This window comes from Rhinoderma darwinii, chromosome 12, assembly GCF_050947455.1.
Source record: "Rhinoderma darwinii isolate aRhiDar2 chromosome 12, aRhiDar2.hap1, whole genome shotgun sequence".
NCBI classification, from domain to species: domain Eukaryota; kingdom Metazoa; phylum Chordata; class Amphibia; order Anura; family Rhinodermatidae; genus Rhinoderma; species Rhinoderma darwinii.
Window position 1 is genome coordinate 60,849,076 of NC_134698.1, and position 23,129 is coordinate 60,872,204.

Here is a 23,129-nt window from a genome sequence, read left to right on the forward strand (position 1 = left end):
TTGGCCTAGAAGCTGGTATCCAGCATGCCAGGGTGAATTACAGGTCTTAAAAAAGAAGGGTCAACACATAAACTTGATGTATTTGTCAATAAAAGTTTAAAAACTTATGAAATGCTTAGAATTGTGCTTCAGTATACCATAGAAACATCTGACTAAAAGATCTAAAAACACAGAAGCAACAAACTTTGTGAAAACCAAAATTTGTGTCAGTCTCAAAACTTTTGTCCAGACTTGTAGGATCTCCATAGAAGATTTCTAATTCAGACTGTTTGCTAAGTTGCTTTATTTTTCATTTTCGATGCATTGGAACCAAAAAAAAACAAAAAACATTTGTTGTTAAAGGGACCTTCCCTTTAAAGAGGCTCTGTCACCAGATTTTGCAACCCCTATCTGCTATTGCAGTAGATCGGCGCTGCAATGTAGATTACAGTAACGTTTTTATTTTTTTTAAAACGAGCATTTTTGGCCAAGTTATGACCATTTTTGTAGTTATGCAAATGAGGCTTGCAAAAGTACAACTGGGCGTGTTTAAAAGTAAAAGTCCAAGTGGGCGTGTATTATGTGCGTACATCGGGGCGTTTTTAATACTTTTACTAGCTGGGCGCTCTGATGAGAAGTATCATCCACTTCTCTTCAGAACGCCCAGCTTCTGGCAGTGCAGACACAGCGTGTTCTCGAGAGATCACGCTGTGACGTCACTCACAGGTCCTGCATCGTGTCAGACGAGCGAGGACACCGGCACCAGAGGCTTCAGTTGATTCTGCAGCAGCATCGGCGTTAGCAGGTAAGTCGATGTAGCTACTTACCTGCAAACGCTGATGCTGCTGCAGAATCAACTGTAGCCTCTGGTGCCGGTGTCCTCGCTCGTCCGACACGATGCAGGACCTGTGAGAGTGACGTCACAGCGTGATCTCTGGAGAACACGCTGTGTCTGCACTGCCAAAAGCTGGGCGTTGTGAAGAGAAGTGGATGATACTTCTCATCAGAGCGCCCAGCTAGTAAAAGTATTAAAAACGCCCCGATGTACGCACATAATACACGCCCACTTGGACTTTTACTTTTAAACACACCCACTTGGACTTTTGCAAGCCTCATTTGCATAACTACAAAAATGGTCATAACTTGGCCAAAAATGCTCGTTTTTTTAAAATAAAAACGTTACTGTAATCTACATTGCAGCGCCTATCTGCTGCAATAGCAGATAGGGGTTGCAAAATCTGGTGACAGAGCCTCTTTAAGTAGCTTCCTTCCTTAGCCTCATCCACACAACAAAGCCACGGGCACGGAGCCTGTACAGCTGCAAAAATGCCTCTACGGCTCCATAGTACAGAGCTGTGGACCTGTGGGCCTCATTACTTGGGATTAAATACCTACTATTTATTTTCTTTAGTGTCGGCTTTCTTTTTTAGCTTTGTTTTATTAGGTCAAATACAAGATTAGAGACTGCAGTTTACCGGAGCCTGAAATCCACCTCCTGTTGGGATCTCCGCTGAAGCTCTGCCTGTTCAGATTAGCTGCTGAACATAAGCAGGAGCTCAGCAGGTAGTTATTGCAAGGCGATTTCATTTTCATTACAGCAAAGATAGAATCAGTTTGAACTACAAGAACTTAAATCAACAGTGAGGAGTTTTCCCCTTATGATTATGATGCATTGTCATCTAGAGAGCGAATAAGCCGGATGTTACCCGAGAGCTTCCTGACCTGGACTTTCATCTCGAAAACAAAAGGAATTTGACATCTAATTGTAGGAAGTGATGGGCTCCTGAGTTTACCATGTGTGGGATGTGTTACAGTTTACTAGCGGGGATCCAAAACCAAGCAATGAAGTAACAAGTTACAGATCCTTCAATGTCACCTTGCTAGAATTTGGACTTTCCAAAAGGGAGAACCAGCAAGAAGGGAGGGAGAAAATTGCCTCTAAAACGCCATTACAAGACTAGTAACTAGTATTGACTAGCATCACGTGAGGACGGGTCTTTTATGCCTAATTATGTGGAAAGACCAGGGGGTCTGATAAACTACTGTATGCGGCAGATACATGGTCCAGTACTCCTGTGAGGCTGCATTGCAGGGACAGGCAACTTTGTGAAGAATTATTAGACCTATCAGACAGCTCTTCAAACCCGCAAAGCTTTTAAAGGGACATTAGACCAATTTCCTTCTTGGCAATGAGAAAGGTGCAGTGTTTCAGCTCTTTACATTGGGATCCTGAATGCTGCTTCTATTGACTATCTTGTGGGGACTTTGGACCGGTTACTGAGGAGAACAGTACATTCAGAAGTACTGGCTGGAATACAAGCGTAATGTGCGCACAAGTTGAGCGTATGTATTTTTTTTCATGCATTCTCCTTTTTGTGTATTTTAAGTGCAGACTTCAGAAAAATATTAAAGAAGTAGCCTTTGGCCAGAGTCAAAGAGCTTTACATGCCCTCCGTTTCCCGTAAAGGCGTTTTCCGATGGTGATTTAATCGTTTTTTAAACTGTTCACAGCACTATACAGGCACACTGAAATACCCCAAATACCTTTCAACCTTCGTTTGACTCTTATGAGGACTTCCACGCTAACATCCCACAAGTCTGTTTGTATACCTTGTACATTTTCGGTCTGCGTCAATTTCCTATTCCATCATATCGCTGGCTATATCTGCCCGTACACCTCTGAATTGTTCAGCCAGCCCGCCCACTTCACCACCCTTTTCCTGCCTCCTTCACCTCTGGGCAACTGCCCACTTCAACTACCTGCGCCCGCCTACTCCACCTTCATGTGCCAACTTATTACACCTCGCAGCGTCAGTCATTCCATTTTTTAAGACATCTGGCGCAGGTGCAATGGGTATGCTGAACGGAGCATGCGTCTGGCAAGCCGATCGATACATGCTCAGTAGAAAGAATGGCCCACAGTGGCTATATTTAGTGAGGACATCCCTGTACACAGCGCCAAACAGGAGTACGCGGAACCAAAGTATTTTGGCAAGAGGCATCACGTGACCGGCGGATCAAACGTGGTAACTTAACACTTACAAGATAGGCAATAAATTAGTAAATTACATTAGAACAGATGATTAAAGGGTGGTTTATGTCGTCGGACAACCCCTTTAAGTGATCAGAGACATTCTGGGGAAACTCTTCTAGGACACACCTGAAGCTTGCGCTGGCCATGATGAGCCACTTGGGAGTCAGCAGAGGAAATACTCCGACTACAGTGGTTGACATTTTGACCGTATCCTATCCCAAATACTGGATAGATCACGGCAGCATCTGGTCATGGCCAGAACAGACTTAGGCCCCATGCACACAAACATGCTTTTGCAGCCGCAATTCCCCCGAAAATCCACGGGAGAATTGCAGCCCCATTTATTCCTATGGGCCCATGCACACGACCGTGGTTTACAGGGTCATAGGAAATAATGGACTCGGCCATGTCCACGGCCCGTAATTTGCGGGTGGCTCGCGGGTAACACTCCGCCGCCGGCCGACCCGAAAATCACGGCCGTGCACATGAGGCCTAAATCTTGTAGTTTATGTATAGCTATAATTTACATAAAACGTTAAGTAACTTTGTAAATAAACTGCATTGTTTATATTATACAGAGACTGAATTACAACCTGTATTATAGCCCAGAGCTGCATTCACAGGTCTGCTGGTTGTTATTGGAAACAGATGATAAGCTTGTCATCAAACGCACCTCTAATAGCTTAGCTGGGCTCCTATAATGCATTGAAACAGTCAATTCCTAGTTTATCAGATAACTGTACAGCACTTGGTGTAAAGATGGTACTTTCTAGAATATAAATCACCAGAGCAAGCTCTGTGCAGACAGTTCTGTAGTATGAAGAATTGTGAATGCAGCTCTGGGCTATAAAACCGGCTGAAATTTGAGAAATACAAACAACTTCCAAAGTCACTCAATCTTGCGGATTTTGGAAGCGTGTTTTATTGTCGAAACAATGTTGTATTCTAGCTAAAGGAACAGTTTATTAGTTCCAGGGCGCTGCGAGCGCTGCGAACTGGGGCCCGCAATTCACAAATACGCCGAACACCAAGTTCACAGCACTCGCAGCCCACTGCAACTAATAAACTACACGCTATTAATTCCGCTGAAAAAACGCAGACCTTACGGAACGGAGACAAACGGAAACCATTAGCAACGGAAGCATTACCAATGGTAATGTAAACGGAAACTTATGGTTTTCGTTCATGGGTTCACCTGACGGAAAAGTCTGACGGAAGCCACGAACGGGACCCTGATGCAGATGTGACTGAAGCCTAATACAGCGCTGAGCTGATTCCATCAGTCCCAAAGACATTGAATGGAGCAACGGGCACATGTTGATGTTGTGTCCACCGAACTGGGAAGTGTCCGGCATCTTGAGCTCCAAACCTCGGAGGTTGATTGACGGATCTACTTGTGTTCTTCGTCATTCGAGCAGAGCCATCAATCAACAGCAGAGGGGAGAGGTTGAAGCTCAAGATGCCTGACCCTTCCCGGTCCGGCGGACACAGCACGCGGAAGAATAAGAATTATTTTTACCCTGATGCAAGCAGTGACATATCCAACATCGGTATGTTTCTACTACTTACCCTATTGCTAACTAGTGTTAGAATTTTAGAGGCTAAAATCTGATGACAGACCTTGTTTAAAAGGTTTTTGTTCCCCAAAGACAATCCCTTTTTATATGGAAACCGGGTCTGGCTTCTCTAACCACTGGCAATCAGCGGTCATTGCTGGGAGAAGCTGCTTCTGGAAATATGACATTATTTGCCGGTCATGCAAATTAATGGCTAACCCTGTAGTGAATGGATGGACGAGAGTTGCACTTGAAAGCATAGGAACACCCTCTATGACATAGGGTATATGGACGGGGGGGGGGGGGTTATGAGACATCCAGTTTAAGGAATACAAAGAACAGTATGATAAAATTGCACCTACACTTACATTCCCTCATATTGATTACCCAGATCACTCACTTTTGAAGGGGTAATGATAGTCAAGTGTAGTGCAATGCTACTTTCTAACACAGAGGTAAACCTTCTGTAGGTCACAAGCCACTTTTCACAACAAAGTGATATATTGAATATTAAAAGAAATGCTTATTAAAAATATGGCCTAGTGAAATGGCTTTTCCCCTAGTGCTAACATTTAACATTGTTCCTGGTGTCACAAGTAAACAATAATAGCTGCAAACAGATGCAGAGCCATATGCAGGGGGCCATAGAGCCGAATATGGCGTCCGAGCCACTGGTTGGGGAATGCTGCTCTACCAACATCAGCCTAATGCAGGTGCTGCTTACTATAGCCTGTATTCTGTGAATGAAGAAGAGAAGGGAAGTTGTGATTCCCATCAACACATACACTATGTCCTTTTTAAAATAGGTCAACATTCACAGAGAAAATTCCCATCCATTTTTTTGGGCCTGAAATCCATAGATGAGTAAATCACAAACTATTTACTTTAAAGGGTAACTAAACTTTTTCAAAAAAACTTTTGAAATTTCATAGTGACACGTCAGAAGTTTTGATCGGTGGGGCTCATCCGAGCTCTTCTGCAGCAAAGTTTTAGCGATTGGTGGGGGTCTCAGCACTTGGATCAACATCAAGACTTCTGACATGTAACTATGACATGTCAAAAGTTTTTTAAAAGTTTAGTTACCATTTAAACAAAACACCTACATATATGCGGTTATGCCTAGTACGTGGTCTGAGGGGAGGTGCATGACACACGGATTTAAAGAACACCAATGAGATAATCCCTGTGTCATGTCCCCTCTGGCCCTGCACTGGGTGAGTATTGCTTTAAGGACTGCAGATTATATGAAGAGAGAGATTAGGCCAGATCAGTGCTTTGCAGCCTATGTCCTTGATTTTTTTGATGAAACTACAATTCCCAGCATGTCACCGAATTTCAAGGTATGATGGGAGTTTTTCACAGAAGCGGATCATTGTGCCAGATGAACATACAGTGTTAATAATTTATTCTGTAGATCATTTTCCAACAATGAATGACAATGTGGATGTATATTGAGAGAATTAAAAAAAAAATGGTGGCATGCTCCTTTAGGGTATGTTCAGACAGAGTTTTTTGCAGGCAAACGCCGTTTGCCGCGTTTTTCGCCCGCGGCCATTGAGCGCCGATGGCCAAAATTGCCGCGAAATATGCTTTCTCTGCCTCCCATTGATGTCAATGGGAGGTTAGAGACGTAAACGCCCGAAGATAAGGCATGCCGCTTCTTTTTCCCGCAAGGTGGTTTTTCCGCTCGCGGGGAAAAAACGCCTCCGCCTCCCATTGAAATCAATGGGAGGCATTTTCGGCCGTTTTTTGGCGCGTTTTCCGACGTGGTTTCCGTGTGAACTGGGCCTTAGACGCCGTATTATAGAGGTAACCTCCTCTAGGAGCATTGCTATGTAATACAGTGTCATACGGAGGCACCATACAGCGGCAGATTGCGTGCCTATCGCTCCACAGAAGTCGTAGGAACTCTATGTACGTACATATAGGCTCCCTGCACGCGGTTCTGCCATGTGGATGATAACTTAGTAGGTGTTATCTATAGAACTAAAAAATAAATTCCTAATTATTTACTCGGGAGCCCCTCAGACGCTCTGATGAATGTAGTATTTGATGTCCGCTCTGTGCTAAGCGCAGTCATAATTCGCTCAGACCATTATTTGGCTACACTAGTGACATCACTTCATCCCCACGCTCCTGTGGAGACCCGCAGAAGGACTGGAAGCAAACATCGGTTCTACACCAAGTTCCTACCATAGGAACCCAGGGTAAGAATTACAATTTCTAGGTATAACTTTTTGAAGGACTCGTATTGAGTCTCAATACACTTGTGTACATGAGTCCTAATGTGGGAATTTTGAAGAATGCACAGGTGAGGACCAGCCGAAGTTTTTATCTTCCAGCTGGAGTTACCACGCTCTGAACACAAAGACTAGGACTGGGTTCACATGGTGCGTTTTTAGCATTTGTTTTGGTTGATGAACTCGCATTGAGAGACATGGGATTTTATCTAAGGTGTTCGAACCAGACCCAAATATTACGTCCACTGGTTACAATACAGAACCATAAAAATAATGTTAAACAGCAGGAACAGTTCAAAAGCCACGCTCTATGCAATAGCTCATTGGTAATAAAATTAGCTGTCCCCTTCAGGCTTCATTCTAATGATCAGATGTTAATTAAATGAAGCTGCAGCCCCTCACCCACCCTGCACCGGGTGTTCATAGATATAGACATCTGGTTCCCTGTTCTCATGCAGACGCCTGAAGTGCTGCTTTGTACCAGGTAATGATTGGTAATGTACCTGCGTCAGGCCTGTGCTTCACATCAGCGACAGAGACGGAAACTTTGTACATTACAGCGAAGTCCTCATGCAGACGGAAGCAGCCATGTGCATGGCCCGTGATTACAGCACGGACGGCCGCGGAGTGTCATCCGCGGGCCGTTCACAAATCATGGACCGTGCACACATTGATTGGTTTGTCCTATTTTTTGCATAGAAATGAATGGGTCCGCAATTCATCTGCATTTTTGGCCTCATGCACACCTCATGCCTATGGCCTCATGCAGACGAACGTGTTTTTGCGTCCGCAATTCACCCGCAAAATTGCGGGTGAATTGCGGACCAATTCATTGCTATGGCACCATGCACACGACTGTGGTTTTCAGGACCGCAAATATGAGCCGCAGACACACAGGACATGTCTTATTACGGTCCACAAATTCGCTACGAACTTGACCATAAAAGTCAAGGGGCCCGTGGAAACTGCGTATACACCTCCATGGGACATCCGTAATTTGTGGAAGTTTTGCTAAGCAATGACAGGAAGTTTTCCACTTTTTTATATGATCCGCATTTTGCGGACGACACACAGATGAACTATGGATGACATTTCATCCACACAATACGGACCACGGTCCAGGAATTTGCGGCCCAGAAAAACCCTACGGTCGTGTGATTGAGGCAGGCCCCATGCACACGACTGTAAAAATCGTCCGTAATTACAGACCGATTCACTTCTGTTGTCCACGGACACCTTCCGGTTTATTTACAGGAAGGCGTCCGGGCCGTAGAAGTGTACCGCAAAAAACAGGACATGTCCTATCTTTTGCGCTTTACGGGCCAGGAACTGTCAACGGCGGCCAGCCGTGCCCGCAATCGTGGCCCGTGATTATGAGCATGGCCGTGTGCATGGGGCCTTAGGCTTCGTTCACATCTGCGTCGGGACTCTGTTCATTGGTTCCATCAGACCTTTTCGTCAGGGGAACCCATGAACGGAATCCAAATTGAAACCATAGGTTTCCATTTGCGTCACCATTGATTTCAATGGTGACGGATCCGGTTTCCGTTTGTCCCCATTGTGAAAGGGTTCCGTCGTTTTGATGGAATCAATATCGTAGCTGACTGCGCTATTCATTCCGTCAAAACCCTTACACAACGGGGGCAAACGGAAACCATTTTCACCGGATCCGTCACCATTGAAATCAATGGTGATGCAAATGGAAACCTATGGTTTCCGTTTGTTTCAGTCAGAGCTCCATTCATGGGTTCCCCTGAACGAAAGCTCAGACGGAGCCCTGACGCAGATGTGAACGAAGCCTTAACCTTTTCAAAGCTCTATGAAACCAAAACCACCAATCCGGACCGTGGTCAATTTGGTTGAGACCCACATTAAGTGCAGCTCTCTGCTATAGTAGATCACCGGTATCCTCTGTACAATACGGCTAAGGACTCATATGAGTATACAATATGAGTATTTAGGGCTCATGTACGTGGCAATAGCGGTCATTATCTAACAGTGTTGTACAATCTGGCTATGCAATAAATACACATTACATAGAATTGTATGAAAACGTTGCTCCAGCATTGATCAAGTTTAAAAAGACAACTTGCAGCATATCCAGTCCTAGAAACGCTGCTCTCTATTTGAGGTGGTGTGGCCCTTTAAGAGTCCCACTGCTTGCAGCTCCCTCTCTCTCTCTAAGGAAATATTTACAATATAAACAAATTAAAAAGCCAAATGTAACATCTTATTGTCTGCCCTACACCAGGGAAAGGAATTTGCAACAGGAAACGTTGATGCCAACAAAAACTGCAGGATGCCAGCGTGGTATATTTATACAGTAGCCTCAAAAACTGCAACTGTGTATCGTTTTTGGATAGATATAATGATTTAATGGCGGATAATCTGCACCCGCCTGCACAATATTGTTATATTAGTAAACAAAACATTTGTGCAGATTTGAACTAGAACAAACACTTTCCAGATAACCATGCCTGCTGTTTTGATTGGTTGGCTGTCATCAGACCACTGAATAATATTTTATGATAGAGATCTGCAATGCTCATTACATATTAGGTGCTCAAACCAATTCATCACCCTAAGGCTACACACACATGTAACGTATTTCGCTGCGGAAAATACGCACCAAAACCGTATCAATACGCAGGCAATTCGCACCTAATCGCGCCGTTTTTACGTTTTGATGCATTTTTTCGGCGCGTTTTCACGCTGCGGGTTTTGGTGCGATATTCCTTCAGCACTTGCTAAAAGCACGCAGCATATCCGCCCTGTGCGCCGCAGGGAATTCCGGGCGAAAACCCACACCAAATAAAACTTTTTGCCTGGAATGGGTCCGATGCGGAAAACTGCTAGCAGGCCGGCCTCTGGGGATGACGTTTCATCCCATGTGACCGCCGCTACAGCTTGTGATTGGCTGCAGCGGTCACATGGCATGAAACGTCATCCCAGGAGGCCGGACTGCAGGAAGAAACACAAACTCCTGGGTAAGTACAAGATCTTTAATTTTGCCTTTTTTTGCGGCAGAATCGCTGTGAACCTGCCGCAAAAAAAACGCAACAACTGCTATTTGTGGCTGGTTTTACCTCCCCCATTGAATTCCTGAAACAAATAAGCAGCGTTTACCCAAATACAATTGACATGCTGCAGAATAAAATTCCGCACCGCAGGTCAATTTCAAGTGTAGGCTCGAAAAAAAAACCTATATATAAATCGACTTCACATAAGTTATAACATGCCCAATGACCCGAAACACACTAGTCACATGATTAAAATATACTAGTCAACGGGAATATTGTACCTCCAAATTCCTGGGCCCCCTGCACATACATGTCTTCTATCCCATCATCCCTGTCACTAAGAACATACATGTCTTCTATCCCATCATTCCTGTCACTAACATACATGTCTTCTATCCCATCATCCCTGTCACTAAGAACATACATGTCTTCTATCCCATCATCCCTGTTACTGAGAACATACAGGTCTTCTATCCCATCATCCCTGTCACTGAGAACATACAGGTCTTCTATCCCATCATCCCTGTCACTAAGAACATACATGTCTTCTATCCCATCATCCCTGTCACTAACATACATGTCTTCTATCCCATCATCCCTGTCACTAACATACATGTCTTCTATCCCATCATCCCTGTCACTAAGAACATACATGTCTTCTATCCCATCATCTCGGTCACTAACAACATACATGTCTTCTATCCCATCATCCCTGTCACTAACATACATGTCTTCTATCCCATCATCCCTGTCACTAAGAACATACATGTCTTCTATCCCATCATCCCTGTTACTGAGAACATACATGTCTTCTATCCCATCATCCCTGTCACTAACATACATGTCTTCTATCCCATCATCCCTGTCACTAAGAACATACATGTCTTCTATCCCATCATCCCTGTCACTAAGAACATACATGTCTTCTATCCCATCATCCCTGTCACTAAGAACATACATGAATTCTATCCCATCATCCCGGTCACTAAGAACATACATGTCTTCTATCCCATCATCCCTGTCACTAACATACACGTCTTCTATCCCATCATCTCTGTTACTAAGTACATACATGTCTTCTATCCCATCATCCCTGTCACTAACATACATGTCTTCTATCCCATCATCCCTGTTACTGAGAACATACATGTCTTCTATCCTCTCCTCCTGCACATACATGTCCTGGGCTGCAGCAGAAATAACACGACCCATAGTCTCTTGTATATGAGGTAACTGCTCACCAGACTGTTCAGCTCTCGCTCCTTTCGTTCTCCCTCAGACTCCTCCATCTTCACTGACACCAGACCTCCTCCCGTCCCATAACAACACACGACGTGCAGCACTAGACTTAGTAGCACAGCCGCCGAGGGTGTGGTTTACGACGTCAGCCGCGCCTTCCGGCAGTGTTGTTATGCTAGTGCGGCTGCTTCACTCACTGTAGTAGTGCCTAGTGCAGTATTTTCTGATGCCGTACAGCAGCTGTTACACTGTATAGGACAGTGACTAGCTGGTTAAAGGTTCACAATAAAACCAATTAGGGGAATGTGTTAAACGCTAAGACTTTCTGCTGTAAAATCTCATTTTACGTCTATATGTTGATTGTATATGAGGAAACCTATGGTCCTCCCACAACGTTTTGCAAATTCGACAAAATGGCTAGACAAGACTGGCACGTCTGCTCTGTAGCCATCTCTATGGTATACGGTTTAGTGAACGCAGCATAAGGTCCTCCGATTGCATTTTGCAGCATTGACGTGTCGGCTAGACAATACTTAAATGTCTGGACATATTTTTCTCTCTCTATGGTCACGTTGATAGGGCGGAAGTGATGGTTGCGGAAGCGATATTGCTGACAGATTGCCCGGAGTGAGGTGGAGCTGCTATGTTGGTTGCTGGCTGTCATGTCAGGATGCTGAAAGTGGCAACTGGCTTATTTGTGGCGCTGCTCCTGGCGCTGATGTTGGGCAAGTACAGCAGCACAGGGCGTAGGGCTCAGTTAAGTTCCCGGCATGCTGCACAAGGTGGTCCAGTGCCTGGGAAAGGGCTGCTCAACATCTTCTGGGCTGTGCAGGTAAATCTCTACCTGGGAAACCAAGATAAATGCGTCTCCCAATGGTATAGGACGAAATCTACATTTCTGTGCAGTTAAATGTGATTTATTTTTCTCTGTTATCAGCCATTTTAGGCTAGGCAGAGACTGACGATTGTTTTTCAATGGGAACGGTTACAAGAAGTGCACAGCCCCTCTTACATGATCACTCCATTATCTCATGCTTTACACTATGTATTCCCAAAAGCAAAATTCTCACTGGGGTTGTGTTTAAATATCCTGTAAGGTCATTCTTAGTACATAGAGCGGGGTTCATGACCTTTATTTATTGGGCAGGGAGTGGTTGCAAAGAGTGGCTCTGGAGGATTTGGCACATACATGTATTACATAGACCTCCTATTGATTTGAATGGGCACTGTGTAATGCTTTGTTTCTCCTGTGGTGGCGCTGCAGGGAAGTTCAACACTTGTTACCAGATCCCTCACAGATTACATCTGATTGCTGGGGGTCCCGACAGCCGGACCTTCTGTGATCAGCTTATCTAACAAAAAAAGAGTGCCTAAAATTGCAGTTATGACACTTCGTGATTGTTTTGTTTTTCTGTGACTTGTCTTTTAAATTTTTTCTTACCAATGTTACAGGTGACTGATATTCATGTCAGTAAATTCTTGGATCCTCTCCGGGTATCGGAGTTTGAATCGTTCTGCGCTGAAAGTCTTTCTGTCATTGGGCCAGCGCTTGTTCTTGTGACTGGTAAGAGAACGTTTGTTATAATCTTCCTGAACCCAAGTGAAATATATTTTATTTAGCAGTAAAGTCTGGTTTATTACACTATTTTTGAATAGAGAATGTTTTTTTAAAGGGAGTCTGTCATTAGATTTTAGGCTTACAAACCGCTGACCCTGTTAGTTCACTATACGGTAAAGGTAGAGGGACATACCAGTGTAGAAGATCTTAGGAATTGCATCAGTGTAAAAAAAATATTTATTCCGCCACGTTCTGTCTGCAAATTAGGTTTTCATGTCCGCCGAGTCAGGAAGTGTCCGGGATCTAGAGCTCCAACCCCTGCCCTCTACTGTTTATTGATGGCTCTGCTTATATGACGATGAAGACAAGCAGAGTTGTCAATCAACTGCTGATGGGAGGATTTGGAGATCTAGATGCCGGACACTTCCTGGCTCGGCTAACACAAAAATCTAATTTGCATACGGCACGCAGCGGAATAAGTTATTTTTTTACCCGAAGCTCTTCCACACTGGTATGTCCCTCTTCCTTTACTCCATCGGTGTCAGCGTTTCAAAGTCTAAAACTTTGACAGATTCAATTTTAAAGAAGTTTTCCAGTCATAAGAAATTGATAGGCCGTCAATATGTGATCGGTGGTGGTCAGACTTGCGGTACCCCCGCCGATCAGCTGTTATGAAGGGGCCGCAGCGCTCGTACGAGTGCTGCTCTTCGTTCATTACTGTCACTACTCCTATGGTGAATTGCTAACACGCTTGTAGCGGCGGTTCACAGTATTACAGCCTTCTCCCATTCAAGGTAGTGGGAGAAGTAATGTGTGCATTTTTTCTGATCTGGTTTTTAGTCAGTGGAGAAGGGGAAATGTGCAGGTAGTACAAATTTATTTCAATGTAACCGTTTCTGCTATATACATTCCACATAGCCACATCGGCTACATGCTGTGTTCAGTACTATTGAATGGCTCCAGGGCTATTGTGCATGCCCTGGAGCCATCCATACACATCCTATAGAGCTGCTAAGAGATGGCTGGGAGGTGCCGTTCTTGCGCACTCAAGACCCCTGGCCATCCTCTACAATAAAGTAATGTGACAACACGGCCACCGGCCTTAACCCTAGACAATGAGTTACAAAGAGGGGTGAGATGGGCTTACCGAGATCAGTGAGACATACAGGAATCTACGAGTCTCACGCTTTTATTTCAGGTGATCTTACAGATGGCAAAACCAAAGACAGGTTGGGCTCAGACCAATTTGAAGACGAATGGAAGATTTACCAGTCTGCACTCAAAAAGTCACAAATACTAGAAAAAACAACCTGGATAGACATTCGTGGAAACCATGGTGGGTGATTAATGCTGCTTCTTATCTGTTCCATTTAAAAAATTTGTTTAAAGAGGCTCCGCCACCACAATATAAGTGCCCTATCTCCTACATAAGGAGATAATGTAGGTGACCGCAGTGCTTTTTATTTAGAAAAAACGATCAATTTTTACCACTTTATGAGCGATTTTTAGCTTTATTCTAATTAGTTTCTTAATGCCCAAGTGGGCGTGTTTTTACTTTAGACCAAGTGGGCGTTGTACAGAGGAGTGTATGACGCTGATCAATCAGCGTCATACACTTCTCTCCATTCATTTACACTGCACTAGCGATATAGCTATATCACTATGTGCAGCCTCATACACAAACCCTAACATTACTACAGTGTCCTGATAATGAATATACATGACCTCCAGCCTGGACGTCATGTGTACTCAGAATCCTGACACTTCTGAATCTTTTCTGTGAGATTTCCAGCAAGGCAAACCTAATCTAGTTTTAAATGAAGGAAACATCGTAATCTCGTGAGATTACGTTTGCCTTGCTGGAAATCTCACAGAAAAGATTCAGAAGTGTCAGGATTCTGAGTACACATGACGTCCAGGCTGGAGGTCATGTATATTCATTATCAGGACACTGTAGTAATGTTAGGGTTTGTGTATGAGGCTGCACATAGTGATATAACTATATCGCTAGTGCAGTGTAAATGAATGGAGAGAAGTGTATGACGCTGATTGATCAGCGTCATACACTCCTCTGTACAACGCCCACTTGGTCTAAAGTAAAAACACGCCCACTTGGGCATTAAGAAACTAATTAGCATAAAGCTAAAAATCGCTCAAAGTGGTCAAAATAGATCGTTTTTCTAAATAAAAAGCACTGCTGTCACCTACATTACAGCGCCCATCTCCTTATGTAGGAGATAGGCCACTTATAATGTGGTGACAGAGCCTCTTTAAGGCCAGGATCACACACACACAGTTTTGATGCAGATTTTGGCTTCGTTTTTTTTAGCCAAATACAGAAGTGGACCCAAGAAAGAAGATGCATAAGTCTTTTCTTTATACTTTTCCTTCCGATTGGATCCACTTCTGGCTGTGGCTCAAAAAACTGTGCAAAAACTGCATCAAAACTGTGTTTGTGTTGGGTCGGTTTTTACACATTAATAATATTGATGCATTTTAGTGTCCGCACTATGGCTATAACATCTAGATTGCCTAATGAACCAAACTTAGGTTATTATAAGGATCTGGGTGTTGCGACCACAATACCTTATCCTAAAATGCGACCATATTATGACCATGTGAAACCGGCCTTAAAGGGGTTCTCCACCGTATAAGTCATCGGTGCAGGTCCGACACCCAGACCCTGCACCTATCAGCTGCTCCGGTGGCCTGAAGGCACCGGATGTTCTTGCCCATTATGCGATGTTGGCTCCATTCATAGCATAGTGGCCATGCTGCAGAACTGCAGCTCTGCTCCTATTCACTTGAATTGTACTGCAGCTCGGCCACTATTCCTTGGCCGGAGCCAACTGCTTGAATGTGTGTCAGGTGCCCGTAGGCAGCCGGAGATACTGATTGGTGCGGGATCCGGGTGTCGGACCCCTACAGATTATGTACTGATAACCTATCCGGGGAATAGGTCGTCAGTTATCTGGTAGTGGACAACCCCTTTAATATGTTATTTTGAATTGTTAATTATTCAGCGGTCGATTGTGTTGCACTATTTCAATGAGGGGTGGATGCCTCATTTCTTTGCTACAGAGTACCGATCTGTTCCCCCACAGACTACTTAAAAATCTCTGTATACATATAAGTACTATGTGCCATTGTTTCAATCAGCCAATCCGTCCGTGCACCTCCGCACACCTCTTGCTGTCATTCCCGTTCGTTGTTCTCCCAACCACCAGGACACGCAACGTCATACCGTGCTGACATCTCGGCCTAGGCGCGTAGCGATCTACCGGAGTGATAAACCAAGGTCTCTCCGTTCAAAGACTCTGTCCCTCTCAGTTTGCAACAAGTGGCGATAACTGGCACATTGTGCGATACCTCCGGTTTATCAATCATCTCAGACCACTTAAAGGGAATGTGTTGCCAGCAAAACTTTTTTTTTTTTTTAGTTAAACCGTTAGTGTGTAGGTGATGAAACATTGTTCTAATTTTTTTTTATTTTTTTTTTCACGAGTCAGGAAATATTATAAATTGGATTCAATTTATAATATTTCCCAGCACTGGTCACTAGATGGAGCCTTTCCCAAAATTGCAGCATTGCATGTGGTAAAGCAACCACATTTTATGCTGCAAAATTGGGTAAAAATCCCTCGCTCTAGTGAGCTCTCAGAATCCCCCCCCTCCTTTATCCTGGCTAGTGCCGGGAGAAACGAGGGGTTTGAACGGTCTAACCTCCTACACTGTGTGTCGCCATTTTTTGAGCTAACGCACAGTGTAGAAGGTTAACATACACTAGTAAAACACACTGAAACACGAACATACATAGAAATAACTTACCTGCTCCAGTCGCCGCCGCTCCCTCCGGTCCATCCGCTCCGTCTGCTGCCGCTGCTCCATGTGCACAAGTCCGGAAGCCGCGACCGGAAGTAGTAATCTTACTGTCCGGCCGCGACTTCCGGTCCACAGGAAAATGGCGCCGGACGGCGCGCATTTCAAATTGAACTGTGTGGGAGCGGCGCATGCGCCGTTGCCACACAGCGGCGTACACGATAGTGGATGGAACGGGCCCCGTTCGCAGTCCCTATGGGACTGGAGCTGCCGTATTCCATGTCTGTATGTGTCGTTAATCGACACATACAGAAATGGAAAAAAAAATGGCAGCCCCCATAGGGAAGAAAAAGTGTAAAAATAAAAAAAAGTAACACACAAACACACAAATTAATCCAAATGTTTTTAATAAAGCACTAACATCTTTAACATATTACAAATTTTTTGGGGGTGACACTGTTCCTTTAAACCAATTTTTGAGGTTTCAAGTCCACATGCCACAGATTGGAGCTAGGTGCTTGAAAACTTGATCATTTTCAGATCTTGGCGGCATCTGTTACTTCGATTTACATAACCTTACGGCTCGTCCTTCTTGGTGTTGCAACTTCTTGGAGTGTATTTCTATATATTGTTTCTTTATCGTAATATGTGTCTTTTTATTTTTTGTGCTTTATAGATTCATTTAACATTGCAGATCTGGGCAGCAGCAATAACTACTACAGGTAGAGAACGTGAAGTTGTCGTTGGGGTATGTGGGATATACCTACGTGTTGTGCCTAATAGTATGTTATTTAAGAGGGGGGCTAATGATCGTCTGGATTTACTGAAGATGCCGTCTATCCTATCAGTTTTGTAATCATTTTTAGTATATATTTTCCCCTTTATTACACATTGTTAAATCCTACACGTTAGCATGTTACTCAACACTCAGGAAAGACAAATACAAATTCGGTCCCATATAATGATGGCCATACACATTAGATGTATGTCGGCTGAAATAGGCGAGACCGGCCAACCATCTAATGGCTGCATCTAGACTCTCCACCGACGGCAGATGTCAGGGGAGAGAACGGTCGGGCATGTTTAATCTAAAAATCCCTGATATTGTTGTTCGCAGCATTTAAGCCTCTGCCAGAGGAGTCTGGCAGCAGATTTCTCCCTATTGAAAACACCTGCGGGCATTACTGAACGTGCATTTGTATTGGGGAGTTGGTAGGAATAGCTGTCAGTCCAACGCCTATCTAAAGTGTAGGGCCAGCCTAAGGCTGGGTTCACACGACCACATTAACGTCCGTAATGGACGGACGTATTTCGGCCGGAAGTCCCGGACCGAACACACTGCAGGGAGCCGGGCTCCTAGCATCATAGTTATGTACGATGCTAGGAGTCCCTGCCTCTCCGTGGAACTACTGTCCCGTACTGAAAACATGATTACAGTACGGGACAGTTGTCCTGCAGAGAGGCAGGGACTCCTAGCATCGTATATAACTATGATGCTAGGAGCCCGGCTCCCTGCACTGAGTTCGGTCCGGTACTTGCGGCCGAAATACGTCCGTCAATTACGGACGTAATTAGTGTGTGTGCACATACCCTAAGACTGGGGTTGTATGAGATTTTAAAAACATAACTTCTTTTTTCCAGAAACCGCACCACACTTGTCTATTGGCTGGCATTGAACCTTCACTTGAAAAGGGCTGAGCTGCAGTACCAGACACAGCCTGTAGGCAAGAATGGCGCTGTTTCTAGTAGAAAGCTGCCATGTTTTTGTAGTCTGATACAACCCCTTTAATTAGACATTCCAGACAAAAAGTGCTCACGCTGCAAAATGCTTTTAAAACATTTGCGATTGTGAAGAGGGAGTCCAAGAAAGGCCTCCGACTCTCCGCAGCCATATCCTTACCGACAGAACTCCTTACTTTGATGACTAGGTAAGGAGCTCTATCCTGAGAGTTGCGACCTGACTGCAGAGTGTCTTGGTGTCCAGCTGTGCCCCCCTCTTCACCACCGTTGCTCTTTAGATATTCTCAGCACAGATCTTTATCATCATCTATGTTACAGGAGTATAAGCCCTTTGTGGTCACGCTCTTTAACTGGACAAGTAGAGCAAATACCTTTCTTTTTACTTCCTGGAATTTCCTCGCGTCCGAAGTTTCAACTTTCATTTCTGCTCTTTTCTCTGCTACCGGCATGTCGACATACAAATGTGTTGACAGACAGGTAGCAGCTTTTGTTGACAGGATCTCGAGCGGCTTAGAAACAAATTTCATGTGGGTCACTATGAAATGTTAAATACTTTTGTGTCAAAAAAGACAAAAGTATAATCGGTATGATACCTTTATTGGCTAACCATAAAAGTTCTATATGCAGCTTTCAGAGCGCAGAGGCTCCTTCTTCAGGCAAGTTACAAATGAATGACTTAGAAAAAAGCACAACATTTAGATGTTACACAAAGACAATTAGTACATGAGGTGATACATCATTAAGATAAGCCGGGGCAATAAAACTGGGGTTATAGGGGTGATGACTTAGGAGTTAAGGCATCTGGAGTCCGTCTGATGGGGGACGTGACGTGTGTCCATGTAGTGGCTCATAAATCCTGGTGTTAGATTGAGGCCTTGTGTCAATGACTGGAATTTTATCATCTTGAATTCCCAAATTTTTCTTTCTCTGTTGTTTTTCAACAACAACAACAAATGTGGGTCACTAAAATTAGTGCCGGAACTGTTCATTCTCCGCCTCCACGAACAGAAATTAGCCTTGTTGCCCATAGCAACCAGTCAGTGCAGTTTTCAGTGTCTTGAGGGCACGAGTTATGTCGCCTTCTCTGGAGTGGTGGTGGTGGTGGTGCATATCCGCACATGACACCAAACATTCTTCGGTGACACCACCAGATCTCCACATAAGTGTAAAGGTCTGTCGGTGTCATCCACTCCGTTTGGTGTCTGTTGCTAAGCAACACTCCCAACACATTAAGGCGACTGCTTGGCAAATAACATGCTGAAAGATTATTCAAACTCCCTTCTGATTTATTACAATGGAATATTTTAAGACCAGAAACCGGTTCTATGTAAATGTATTAAAACAAATCTACAATTCTTCTGCCTCTAGGAAATATTCTGGATGGCAAAAAGAAGGCTCCTTTCACTATGTTCATCACACCCCCTTTGGAAATTATTCTTTTATTTGTGTTGATGCAACCCTCACCCCAGGACCCAAGAGGCCTTACAACTTCTTTGGGATAATTAATCAGGTAGGACAATACATGTCACATGTAATGGTGTCAGAAAGTTACGCCACTACTGCATCGAAAGGGTGGGGTGGGGGCACGTGGTGAAACGGCGTCTTAAAGAGGACCTGTCATTTTTTTATTTTTAAACCACATACCTCCCCTCATTCCTGGCGTCCTCTCAATTTCAGCGCTGTGATTTATTATTTTTTTTTAAACCCCCCCCCCCCCTCCTCCTGTTCCGCTCCTGCTCCGCTTGGTGCCTAATATGCTAATTTTGAGTAAAGGTACTGGGGGGGGGAGGAGGCCTCATCTCTCCTCAGTAGGCGTTGCCTCCTGCATCACTGTGACGATGTCCAATCAGAGCTGACTGCCTCACAGTAATGCAGAATGCCCACTCTGATTGGACAACGTAACAGTGATGCAGGAGGCAAAAGTATTTTATTTAAAACTCACTTGTAAGGATTTTCTGTATTATTGAATGTTGGAATAAGGGAATTTCAATGTATGCTGCATCTTTAAAGAGGCTCTGTCACCAGATTTTGCAACCCCTATCTGCTATTGCAGCAGATAGGCGCTGCAATGTAGATTACAGTAACGTTTTTATTTTTAAAAAACGAGCATTTTTGGCCAAGTTATGACCATTTTTGTAGTTATGCAAATGAGGCTTGCAAAAGTCCAAGTGGGTGTGTTTAAAAGTAAAAGTCCAAGTGGGTGCGTATTAGGTGCGTACATCGGGGCGTTTTTAATACTTTTACTAGCTGGGCGTTCTGACGAGAAGTATCATCCACTTCTCTTCAGAACGCCCAGCTTCTGGCAGTGCAGACACACAGCGTGTTCCAGAGATCACGCTGTGACGTCACTCACAGGTCCTGCATCGTGTCAGACGAGCGAGGACACATCGGCACCAGAGGCTTCAGTTGATTCTGCAGCAGCATCGGCGTTAGCAGGTAAGTCGATGTAGCTACTTACCTGCAAACGCTGATGCTGCTGCAGAATCAACTGTAGCCTCTGGTGCCGATGTGTACTCGCTCGTCTGACACGATGCAGGACCTGTGAGTGACGTCACAGTGTGATCCGGCAGAAGCTGGGCGTTCTGAAGAGAAGTGGATGATACTTCTCATCAGAGCGCCCAGCTAGTAAAAGTATTAAAAACGCCCCGATGTAACACATAATACACGCCCACTTGGACTTTTACTTTTAAACACACCCAGTTGGACTTTTGCAAGCCTCATTTGCATAACTACAAAAATGGTCATAACTTGGCCAAAAATGCTCGTTTTTAAAAAATAAAAACGTTACTGTAATCTACATTGCAGCGCCTATCTGCTGCAATAGCAGATAGGGGTTGCAAAATCTGGTGACAGAGCCTCTTTAAGGACTTTTCTCTTTTAGCTATTTTTAACTTCAAAGGACACAAACTATTTTGTCCTTCAGGATGCGGTGATTATTTTATTCACTTTTTTAGTTTTTCCATTGTCGCTTGTCAAGAGCCATAACTTTTTATTTTAACATTGTTTGTGTGTGTGTGTGTGTATGTATATATATATATATATATATATATATATATATATATACACACAGCACCCAAGAAAATTGCAACTGCACACTGCGAACACTAATGCCACTAAATATAAATAACTATGCATTACTGCTAAATCTACTTACAATAGGGAGGTTCTTAGCACATGTTTTGGTCAAATTGTGTGAGTCCACCTGCCACGACAAGGCGACCTCTACCGCTGTACATACACCCAGAACTGAGACTAAGCTTACATATTCTTGGGGATGGTAGGAACCCGCAATAAACAAATTAAAATCCCCCTGGGCAGAATGGGAGGAGTGCAAGAACAAAAATGGAGGCAGTCACTAACCCCACATATATGGATCACATAAACACAAAAGTTTGAACAGCACATTCCTTCAAAATTAAACAAAACGTGTATGCAGGTGCAAGAACGCCTGTGACTGCAAATTTATACAGCACACAAGAAAATGGCGACCGCACACTGCGATCACTAATGCAACCTAAACCACTAATATAAATATATATATATATAACGTTTCATACGCTTGTCTTAATAGCAGGAAAAATTGTAGTAAACTCCAAACCGCCTATAAATGTCGCAATTTTCAGCGCTGGGTCATTCCCCCGCCGCTTCGCTAATAAAATTAAAAGAAAACGCACGCTCCCCTCAGCGCTCCTGCTCCCTCATCCTTCTAGCGCCGTTCGTACAAGGTCCTAAAGCCGGGCAGCGTCAGGAACTTATACGTGACGCAGCACTTCAACATCATCATTGTTACGATGCAGTCAACGTCCTGCTAGGTCCTTGTATGAGCAGCGCTGGAGTGATAAGGGAGCCGGGGGGGGGGGGGAATAGGAGCAGTGAGTGTAAGGTGTGTGTTTTTTTTTTTTTGTGGTTCTTTTTTTGTTTTTTTTAAACTTTCCAATGGGGGGGGGGGTGGCGGTAGTCTAATCAGTTAGGGCCCCAGCTACCTTGCTACGCCCCATAGAATGAAGTCCAGGTCCGCTATAGATTTCCACTATAGTTTGCCAGTTTTTTTCGAGTAGGGGATATTTTATCAACAATTCTATATTGGCATTGTTTGTTTTGTTAGTGTGCAAGTTAAACATCATGATTTTTATAGTAATACTGACAGGCTGCCTTTGTAGGGGCCTAATAGGTGTACTAAGATGGCATACCTGTGGGCCATTGGTAAGGAGAACCTACTGTAATGAACTAGCAGGTGGTCCGTTTTCACTATAATTTTATGACTATAAACTAAAAAAAGTTTTCCATTTCCTTGCTCTTTTATGTGTTTAGTTAGGACATAACATTCATTGATTTAATAATCTGAATAGTTTTCTTGTAATTAATTCCTCGTAGAGCCAGATGCAGAAGTTGTCCATGCTCGCCGGTGAGAGTCTACGTAGTAACCAGTCTGTGTGGTTTGGCCATTATCCATCTTCAACCATTGTGTCGCCTTCTCCCGGCATCCGGTCGGTAATGAGGTCAGTCTTGTCATACTGAAGCATTCTTAATACAAGGATACGTCTATTGTGGTATTTAACATTGTGTCATGCTCAGTACTTGTTCTTTTGCCAGAATATTGTTTTGCATGGCATAGATGGTAATTTATGACTCTCTTGCTGTTTTGAAGTGATATCGGAGCTGGGCAGTCACAAAGACCCTTTTTACCAAAGCATTTTATGTTATGTGATATGTATGTTATGTAATGTTTAACCTTTTCAATGTCAAAGACATATGTAATACGTCATGTCTGGGTGTCGGACCCCCACGATCGTATACTGATTGGTGGGGGTCATCAGGTGTCTGTGCCTGGACAACCCCTTTAAGCTATTGTCGTAACTAGAAAATAAAGGCTAGATATTTGGTATCCTTTTTAAAGGTTCACTGAAATAACAGCTGAGTAAAAAGATATCTTTAATAGTAACT

At 43.9% G+C, this 23,129-nt stretch overlaps 2 protein-coding genes across 3 annotated transcripts in view; one reads left to right on the forward strand and one right to left on the reverse strand.

Annotated features, from left to right (window-relative positions):
* Positions 1-11,503, reverse strand: part of UBR1 (ubiquitin protein ligase E3 component n-recognin 1) — a 98,039-nt gene extending 86,536 nt beyond the window's left edge. The window contains exon 1 of one of the 2 annotated variants that reach the window (XM_075844727.1): positions 11,071-11,503. In XM_075844727.1, the coding sequence (XP_075700842.1) occupies positions 11,071-11,118 (48 nt within the window). In that variant the 5' untranslated portion in view covers positions 11,119-11,503. The remainder of the gene's footprint in view (positions 1-11,070) is intronic. The other variant, XM_075844729.1, reaches the window with a different exon arrangement.
* A 55-nt stretch (positions 11,504-11,558) lies between these two features.
* TMEM62 (transmembrane protein 62) overlaps positions 11,559-23,129 on the forward strand; it is a 31,106-nt gene continuing 19,535 nt past the window's right edge. The window contains exons 1-6 of the mRNA XM_075844730.1: positions 11,559-11,900; positions 12,521-12,632; positions 13,825-13,962; positions 17,122-17,167; positions 19,554-19,695; positions 22,560-22,684. Of these exons, the coding sequence (XP_075700845.1) occupies positions 11,712-11,900; positions 12,521-12,632; positions 13,825-13,962; positions 17,122-17,167; positions 19,554-19,695; positions 22,560-22,684 (752 nt within the window). The 5' untranslated portion in view covers positions 11,559-11,711. The remainder of the gene's footprint in view (positions 11,901-12,520; positions 12,633-13,824; positions 13,963-17,121; positions 17,168-19,553; positions 19,696-22,559; positions 22,685-23,129) is intronic.